The sequence below is a fragment of the Melanotaenia boesemani genome, chromosome 11, assembly GCF_017639745.1.
Source record: "Melanotaenia boesemani isolate fMelBoe1 chromosome 11, fMelBoe1.pri, whole genome shotgun sequence".
Taxonomy (NCBI): Eukaryota; Metazoa; Chordata; class Actinopteri; order Atheriniformes; family Melanotaeniidae; genus Melanotaenia; species Melanotaenia boesemani.
The window spans coordinates 25,536,395-25,545,973 of NC_055692.1; the positions used below are offsets into that span (position 1 = coordinate 25,536,395).

General features: G+C 40.0%; 1 protein-coding gene across 4 annotated transcripts in view; it reads left to right on the top strand.

The window, feature by feature from the left end:
- The window catches only part of mvb12bb (multivesicular body subunit 12Bb), a 32,682-nt gene extending 23,450 nt beyond the window's left edge, over nt 1-9,232 (top strand). For 2 of the 4 annotated variants that reach the window (XM_041999893.1, XM_041999894.1), the window contains exons 8-10: nt 4,903-4,958; nt 5,347-5,406; nt 8,707-9,232. In XM_041999893.1, coding sequence (XP_041855827.1) covers nt 4,903-4,958; nt 5,347-5,406; nt 8,707-8,748 — 158 coding nt within the window. In that variant the 3' untranslated portion in view covers nt 8,749-9,232. Of the gene's footprint in view, nt 1-4,902; nt 4,959-5,120; nt 5,407-8,706 lie in introns of all 4 variants that reach the window. The other 2 variants (XR_006012086.1, XM_041999895.1) reach the window with 2 other exon arrangements.
- Nucleotides 9,233-9,579: the final 347 nt, after the last annotated feature.

Consider the following 9,579-nt stretch of genomic DNA (forward strand, 5'->3'; position numbering starts at 1 on the left):
CACATGCAATTTACTGTCAGCCCTCTGCCAGCTTTTACACTTGTCCAGAGAGGCGTACCCCATTTATACACACATTCTGCTGCACATTTACCAGCAGCCACAGCTGGGGATCAATGCCAGTGCCATGGCAGTGCCTTAAAATAGTCTGAGCTGCTGATTAAAGTCTGATTGTCCATTTTGCTTCACAAGAGCTCTCAATAGCTAGCGAGCAGAAAGGGTTCTCCCATTATTTCTTTTGTGCTTATGGCTTTAAAGAATAACAAAAATATGACCTCACAACTCTCACACTTCACATTTAACAGCCTGTTCTAAATACAAGGCCAACATGTTCTAACCTACATATAATTATTCTTTTGGAGAAATTAGAACATTCACACACACACACACACACACATATATATATATATATATACATATATATATATATATATGCACAGCAAAGCATCTTGAGTCATGCAGCTGTGTTTGGTGCCATTTCACTGTAAATGTTGCGGGCTATGTCTGCTTTCTGAGAAACTGATGAACCAGCACACAGCTGGGATTGTCTTCTGGCTCAAACTTTCAACCAGATTTCAAGGACTGCTTGTCACAGACAGAAGAAGAAGTGGGTCAGTCTACAGAAGAAGCCATTTACATTACTCTGTTAAAACACAATAGGAAGATTAATTTTATCACTGGTGGAATGTGATTTAAACCAAATAATATCAACTGTATTTAAATTTGCTGCACCATGTTGTAAAATTTAACTTAAAAGACAATGTCTTATATTAATTACAGTTACCTATAAATTAAGATTTAATGTATTAAATATATTTCTTAAATTATCATCAAAGTGGACAAAGGGTAAGATTATGTAAAATTGTTTAGTTTCCTCTCCAGTTTTTCTCCATTAATCTGACGTGTTTAGCAGCCCCCGTCTGCAATGTACAACTATAAACAGATTTATCCACTAGATCTTTTGCATACCACTCTTAGTATTCACAAACCTTTTAAACTTGTTTACATTTTTCAGCATTCAGATGAAATGAAATTAATATTTAAGCATAAACTAACCGTCTTGCTGTCAGGAGAATTGCAACAGAAGGTTGCACACACTTCAGTGAGACTGTGAAAATAAAATGCACACTGCCAGCAGAGACAAATAAAAATAGATTATCAGAAACCCTCAACATCATTTCCGCACATAATCTGTTTTGATATTAATGTTATATGCTTTTTTTAATGTTAATTGACTTCCAAGTAAACATTTGAATAATTAAAAAGTTACACTTCCACATTGCCAGCGAGATTTTTAATATACTGAAAAGTTATTCTTTTTTTTTCTTTTTTTTACCCATCTGTCTAGAGGGTTTGAAAAAGTGGGGAGAAGATAAAAGAAAAAGAATGGGTTTCACAGAGCCATAGTCATTAAAAGAATCTGAAAATAGCAACTCGCTATCATCTGTTCTCATAGCACGGGTCAGGAGCTCTGACACCTCCAAAATTCCTCCTGTCAGGGTAGGGGGCCATTTGTATTCTCTCTCATTAGGCAATTTGACTAATGACCTGCCGCGGCTGCAGAGTTACTGAGGGACCCAGAGCCTCGTGCCCTCTCTCTTGCAGCAGCCTGAACACACACCCTCCATTGGAATGGCACAGATGGCATGCCCGGGCGACAAAATAAACTACAATATGTCTCCGAGATGCTGTCAGGCCTGGGCACTATTTCTCATGTCAGAGTGGGGCTAAGGGCTGTGAGTGGGCATAGGGGGTCCTCCTCCAGCTCCCTGTTCATCTACTCACCATTATCTGCACTGGTGACAGAGAGCAGGGTCTGCAACCAGAATAGCATTTCCATGGTCTGCATAAAGAATCTGGCTCAAATTGAGAGTCACATCGACAAGGAAGGCATTGCAATATCTAGCCTTGCTGCACACAGAGAAAAGGCAACATCCAATTGTTCAGAATGTGAAATACAGCAGATAATAGATAAAGCTTTACACTTATTTTCTTATTATTTTATGCTGCTCAACAAGAGAATCACAAAAAAAGTTGTAATAGATGTTCATTTACGCTTGCATGTTACTGCCCTGACTTTGATTTCCTCACCTAATTCAGGAGCGAGACAGACTCACCCAAGTAATCATACCAGACAGAGATCAATGTAATTCTGCTGAATTAGTGAAGTGTAAAATAAAAGTTCATCAACATTCCTAAAGTGCTACCCTTGAGTTGTGGTTCAGGTAATATGGGGTATGCTCGATCACCCACGCATATTTTTCCATCAGTCAGTGTCAGAGCACAACTCGATGTGGTTTATGGGCTTTTGTCTGTGTGGGTATGTCTGCGCTGGTGTTGCGTGTGTCTGTTGGAGTCCTGGAAATGCAGTATATAGTGTTGCTGAAGTTCTGGGTGACAGTGCATCCAACAATGGAAGAGTGAGGGATTAGTGCTCAGCCCAGCGTACGAGGGAGCCCTTCCTGCCCTGAAACAGCCATTCATCTGTGCCCAGGGGCTGGAGATGACAATGCAGCCATTGCTCATCGCACCTGACGGAGTCATTAATAAGGCAATGATCCACACGGGCCCTGTGCTGACTTCGTTCTTTACACTACAATCACTCAAGCCACAGGGTCCTCCTTACTTAACACCACCTCTGCGCTCACAGCCATCATCATCACCATCATCATCATAGTCACTGTACCCAAAGTCCCGCCAGATGTTTTCATATTGACTGCACTCACATACTCCAAATGCCAAATAACTACCCAATTCCCCACACTGCAATATACTCATGAGTTAATGGAGTGTAGCCAGGCTGTTGAGCAGCTTGAAAATGTTTCATAGTTGGATTCCTGGTCAGAAGATTGAATTTACATTGTTTCTGCCCTTTGCACCTTTAGATTACTCTACAGTAAAGCATCCATCCTTTGCAACCAAGTCATCTTCTGTGCCTCTCCATTTGTCTGGATGTAAGATAGGCTCTCTAGTATAGATGGTAGAGGAATACAAAGTGAGATCTGGTTTTAAATGTAATCCTTGAGCAATAAAGAAACACTCTGGCCTTCAGCTCTGTGCATTCATCTGTCCATGCCACGCAGATCCATCAGCAGCCACAATCTCTGCTTCCCACTGCTGGCTATTGGTTTAAATGTATTCTTTCTACTTACCTCTTTCTGGTGTTGGTGCCGGCAGCAACAGAGTGAAGCATGTTTATTCCCTTGTAGTTATGAGCTTAAACAAGTCATCATACCAGCTGGCTTGACTGGCTTTTTGCTTCAGACATCCACACATTCAGAGCTGCTGGGATAATATGGGTGCTGTGGCTTTTAACAGCTCTTGAATCCGTCCAAAATGTTTGTTTTTTTTTCTTTAGCCATGCTTGAACCATGACTTTAGGAATGCCAATCTCTTAGTTGGTTCGTGCATCACTTCTATCTAAGCAGGACTACCTTAACAACTATTGGATGGGTTGCCCTAAAAAGGGTGCAGATGTTCATGGTGCCCAGAGGAATAATCCTTATGACTTTGATGATTCCCTGCACCACAGCTTTGAAAGTTGTTTGTGAAATATTTACACTTTTTCTTTTTTTCCCAGAACATTGCATGAAACATTGTAGCTTCACCTTTAAGTATCAATAATTTGATGTTAAACTGTGGTTAAAATTTCACGTCATCCTTGTTATTTTGTCCAAAGCAAGCTTAGCGTTTTGCTCTAAACACCACTTAAAAAGCAGTATGAGAGATGACTGGAAGCCAGGAAAATAAATAAGTTTTCCTTTGCTCCTCAGAGTGAAGGTCATGCTTTGATTACAAAGATCACATTATATTACATTTATGATTTGGGTGCCAAACCCTGGATCTGTGTAAAACCAAGAGAGGATAGCAAGTCACACAAGTGTCAGAGTGGGGGAAAAATTAATAATTTTATACTTCAGAATATTGCTGTGAACAGGAAAACCCAAAAAGAGCATCAGCTCCCAAACGATGACTCATGAAGAGCTTTGGCTTACATTTACGAGTTCCTTTTCCCATACCAGCGGTCTAATGGACTGTAGGTTAAAGAGCAGCAGTTGGAAGCTCGGTCTCTTGATATTTGAAGCTCCTGTCGAAGCCAGCTCCAGCAAGTTTTGTGCTTCCAGAATTGAGAGTTTTATAATGAAGCTGAGCAGCTGCAGTTTTCCTTTCAGCATGGAAACGAGAGGCTTTGTGTCTCTTGTCACCCTGTGTTAATTTGGGCCCTAATGTATTTTATAAACAAAGGGCTGCTCTCTAGCCTGACAGTCGTGACACCTTGATTCCAGTGCAGGATGCATGCAGGACGGGGTTACACCATTAATAATCAACTGGCAGCCATCACACCATTTTAACCACGATCATTATGATAAAGGGCATACACTTAATTACAGGCCTGCTTAATTATAGCTCTGTTGAAGCTCGTTTGTTTGGTCAAATGCTAATTATACCGCCACGCTCCTGGCAAGTCCTCATTTCAATCCACTTTTTTTGCCGACTGAACAGTGTGGCTTATTTTCATGCAAATTTGATATCTGGCAAATGTTTTGTCTCTCTTCTTTCTGCTTTTCTGTGCCTAGTATGAGTGTGTCTTTGTTTCAGAGGTGAACGTCTTTCAGACAAGACAGAATCGGGAATAATCAAGAGTAATTAAACTGGAAGAGGGCTGGGTAGGAAGAGAGTGGAGGTGCTCAAATACAGCGGAGAATAAAAAAGCCTTTCATCTTCTCTCAGTAGACGGAAGGAGGGGAGGTGTCGGGGTGGCTGGGGATGTTGATAGCTTTGCTGTTTTATAATCCCACATTTAGGCTTGAGGAAATACTCTGGATCAAGACTAGGGCGTAATATGTTTTGGTGTAAAAGTCAACTCTCAACTTTGTTTTTGTCTCCCTTTAACTTCTCTTTCAGCACTGGATGATGTGCCCTTTGTGATCTCTGAGAAGTTTTATGAAAATCCCCAAAAGGTAAAAATATTTTAAAGGCCTGGTGAAAAACACGTAATGATGTCTTTATTATTTATTTAATAATGACAGTTCCTTCTCCTACAGCATTCCTTCAGGTGAACAACTCTTCTTTCCTTGTCTTTCCTTTTCTTCCCCTCACTTCTTCCCCTTTCTTTCCTCCAGACTGAGTGATGAATGCGTGCAGTCAGGCAGAGCTGGCTCAGTGCAGTCCATTTGGCTGGCTGGCAGTAGTTGTCACTATGGCCCCGTTTGTATTGACATAGAGAGGGAGAGGATTAAAGATTTTAAGCATGCTTACTTAGCCATGAGCCTAACCGCCATGTTTCTTGTGCTTTTTTTTCTTCTTCTTTTTTCCTCTCCCTCCTCCTCTCCCTGCTTTTGATTTCAGATGCAGCAAGTCAATTTAATGGGCATTACGATCAAATCCCTGGCAGAGATCGAGGAGGAAGTGAGTAGAGGCTGCAACGCTCGGCTGCCGCTGACGCCGCTGGCCCAGAATGCAAAGCAAACGGTCTTGGGGTTGTAATTAAGTGTCTGAGACAGCGAGGCCCTGTTGGCTCCACTAAGCCCCAATTGAATAAAAGCATGGCCATGCTAGGCAGCCATTCTCTTTTAAAAGCTTCGTCTCCTGTTCCAAAACACTTGACTTTTATTTCTTAATTCTTCCCTCTAACAACTCAATCTAGCATCTTTCACATCTTAAGGGGGCCTTTCTGGTCACATTCCTCATGTTAAATTTTTTACGTTTCCAATCAGCCTCATAGTTAAAAAGTTAGAGATTATGTAGAACAACTAAAACGCACTACAAAGTCATTCCTATTTCTGATGAAATACTGTAGCCTACAGGCATCTCTAGGAAGAAAATCATCTGTGCGTAGCTCCTTCTTTAAAGCTCTTGTGTTAGTGAGTGCAAGAGAAAGAAAGAGAGTGAGCACGCCTTTGTGTGTCTGTGTGTGTGCGCTTTAAAGAGAGTGACAACCCCCCTTCTCTCTCATTAGCACGGTATCTTGGTATCAGAACTGCCAGGAAGTGACAGACCACTGTAAAAGAACAGGTGCTGTTGGGTTTGAGATGTGTTACAGAGCAAACACTCCCTCATCAAACCGGGTGTCTGTTCTGCACTCTGCCTCTGTCTTCTGTCATATACTATCCAAATCACACAGAGTCGCCATCTTGTCATATGGTCATCTGAATGAAGCTCATTGCTGCCGCAGGTACTAATGGCATGTACGTGTGTGTGTGTGTGTCCAGGGAAGGAGACGGGCTGACTGCTCATCCTATATGTTTTCACTCTTTTTTTTTCTTCTTCTTCCTCCCCTCTCCACTCTAGCTTCCTCTCCTCCTCCCTTTTTTCTTCTCAGAGAGTGTGATTAGCAGGAGGACACATGGTGAGCTGAGCTGAGGAAGAGAAGGGAAGGGCATGAGAAATCATTAATTACAGCCGCGCTGGAGCTGATGAAGTAAATGTGAGATAGTGTAACACACAGGATTTAGTGAAGTGGACGACAGCACAAGATTAATGGCGGGGCCAGGCTGATGAGGATAAGTCACAGCTTAGCTTGATAATTAGTTTCCAAGTGGAAACATCCCTCACCATTGTGTTATTTTTACTTTTTACTCTTCTCTTATTATTATCCTGGGGTGAGATGTACAGAACGAGGGAGAAATATAGTTTGTGATTTTCTTGCAAACATGCAAGAAACAAACCGTGCAGCTTTTATTATTTTTCTGTATAATACATTTAATGCTGATTATGCTTTCTGTGATTAAAGCTTCTGGGGAGTGGGCAGCTCAGTCATGGTTACGCAAAACAAAAAATAGTGAAATTCAGAAAAAGGTGTTCTAGTATTAAACTGATCCCTACTTTTAATTTATTTTGGGGTTAAATTTTTCTTCCGTTGTCCAGAAGAGGTCACTGTCCGCACTTGAATGCAGGACTCCTTTTCCCCACTTAGAAACAAACAGATTCTAATTGCCTTGTTCCAAAAAAACATAGATTCATGAAAGAGATGTAGTTTCTAGAATTCTCCATATGCACATGTAATTGAGGAAAACTGTTGTAATCACAGTCCCAGTTGTAGATAAGACCATTTCCTAACAGGCATCACTTAAGCCATGTCTCAGATGATGTTGGTTCCAGCAATTAGGCATTCTTTTCATTTCCCAAATGACTCGCAAAACTTGCGGATATTATAATTGCTTTTAGCCACGCATATCTAATTTGTGTCTTTTTAAGTGTTAATTAGTAAGCGATTTAAAGTGACATCTTTATGTAGTTTGCTCTGCTGAAAAATGTTGTTGGCGGCTGGCTAATGATTTTCAGAGGGAGTATGGTAGAGTGGAAAGAAGTGTGTATGCACACATGACAAGATTTTCATTAGCACCTATGTATGATTGGTTTTTAGTGTTTGCAGGGAGTTATCTGCATGTGTGTTTCTCTGTCTGCTTGTGTGTGTGTTTCTGTATGAATGTATGGAAGGATAGTAGTGTACAGGGGTGTGTGAGAGGTAGAGCTCCAAATAGAGGTGGAATTAATGAAGACAACATGTCACATATTTTTGGCAGTGGAGCAGGGACAGGAAATGAAGCTCGGCTCGTCTGGGTGACTGCCGCCCATGTTCTAGTGTGTCACTGTCCTGTCAGCCTGTGTGTAAAACTGGCAGACATTGATACATGCTCTCCCTGATAACACCCCATTCCCCCATCCATCATCCACACACACACACACACACACACACACATACACACGTATACACCAGAATATTTGTTTACTGTGCCAGATGTTGAGATGGATTTTTTGGTAGTGGGGGGGCTGAATTCTTTCACAAATAATAGGCTTGTGATATGTGACAGGTTTGGGGTAACTTGCAGCTTCTCCTCAAGTAGATGAAAATCAGTGAAGGTGTTTTTTTTTCTTCTTCTTCTTCTTCTTCTTCTTCTTCTTCAATGAGAGTACCGAGTTTCAAAATTTCAGCTATTATGGCTCAGTGGCTTCAGTTAGAAAGTTGGAAACTTGTTTCAGTGATCAGACAGCATCACCTAGTGCTGTGTAGCAGTAATACAGCGGGAGGAACTCGCTGCTTTGAGCCCAACTTTTGCATACAAACCTGAATGTTCAGCCACTCACAAGAAAATCATGTGCGTTAGATTTCTTTGCTCAACTTTGACCATAAACTATTAAACTTATGCTGTCTTTTTAAAACTTTATTTAATTTAATTTCTTTTGAAAATTTTGCTTTCTTTTTATGAATTGCTAATGATATCAACTAGTGGAATAGATTTTTTTTTTCTTTTTTTTGGTGGGGGGGTTACATTCCTACATTTTTTCTTTTTGTTAGTTTGTTTTGTTTTGTTTTTTTCTCATTTATTTCTCTGTTTTTACACATCATCATGACAACATAACAATCATGACCATGGCTAACCACTAGAGAGCAGTGCTTTTTCATATTTACTTGAATTTTAGTGTTGACCGCTAATAAATTCCACTACTGTTGTATACTTGCAGCTTTCATTTGAATGAACATTATTAAATCATTATGTTTTAATCAATGATATTCAGATGCTTCAGTTGTAAATCAGTTATATTCTGTACTGATTATACTAAATAGCATTTATTTGTCTGTGCAATTTGTATTTCCAGTCAACAAACGTTTTGGGTGGCTTTGGTGTTTTAGTTTTTGCTGTAATGAATGATGATGTTTTTATTCTGTGTTAGTAGTTATTATCCCTTTTTTCTTCTTCCTTACAGTTTCACTACAACTTTGGCACAGAGCGAAGCATCGTTCAGTAACTTCCCATCCAGCCCTCTTCAGCTTCCAAAACGACTGCAGCAGTACAAATGGGACAAAAAGGGATTCCTTTGTGAAAGAAATGGAATAATTAAATTCTTATTAATTATTGTTGTATTTATTATCTAATTTTATACTGAAAAAAAAAGTATTTTACCTTTATTGATTCTATTTAAATGATTAAATCCAAAAAATGTTTGTGAAAATTAACTTTGCACATTAAATTCTGTAAACGTTCAAATTGTATCTCGTAAGTTTCTTAAGCAGATAGTTACACATGAAAGGATTTAAATGCTGCTGATCTAAAAATGGATCAAACTACTTCTTATTTTTAAATAGATTAATATAAAACTGTCTGTTATCTATAACTCACACTGTGTTTCTCAGAGTAACGGGTCTACTGGCAGAAGCAGTCAGGGAGGACAACATGGAACACAGCTCAGCTTCTTGGGACTCAAACAGGCTCCTCTGATGTTCATCCTCCAGCAGAAGCATCCTTCCATCAGAAAGTTCATCATGAGCAGCGTGAAGCAAGAATAAGCAGAGCTTTGACACACGGGAGAATTTACCCCCGACACCCACCCACGTTGACAGCGACTCCTCTACTGGGTCAGCTCGTTAGGAACATTTTAACATGAAGTTGCAGCTGCAACACACATTTATACAGCCTGCAGCGTAATTAAACCTGGAATTTAAAAACAAAAAACAATGAAAAACAGCTTCCTGAATATACTAAAAAAAAAACACAAAATCATCTTTATTTATGTATTTATTTTTCTTTTCTCTTCTAACAATCCAAACAGCCCCTTGCTGCCAAATTCAGAAGCAAAATT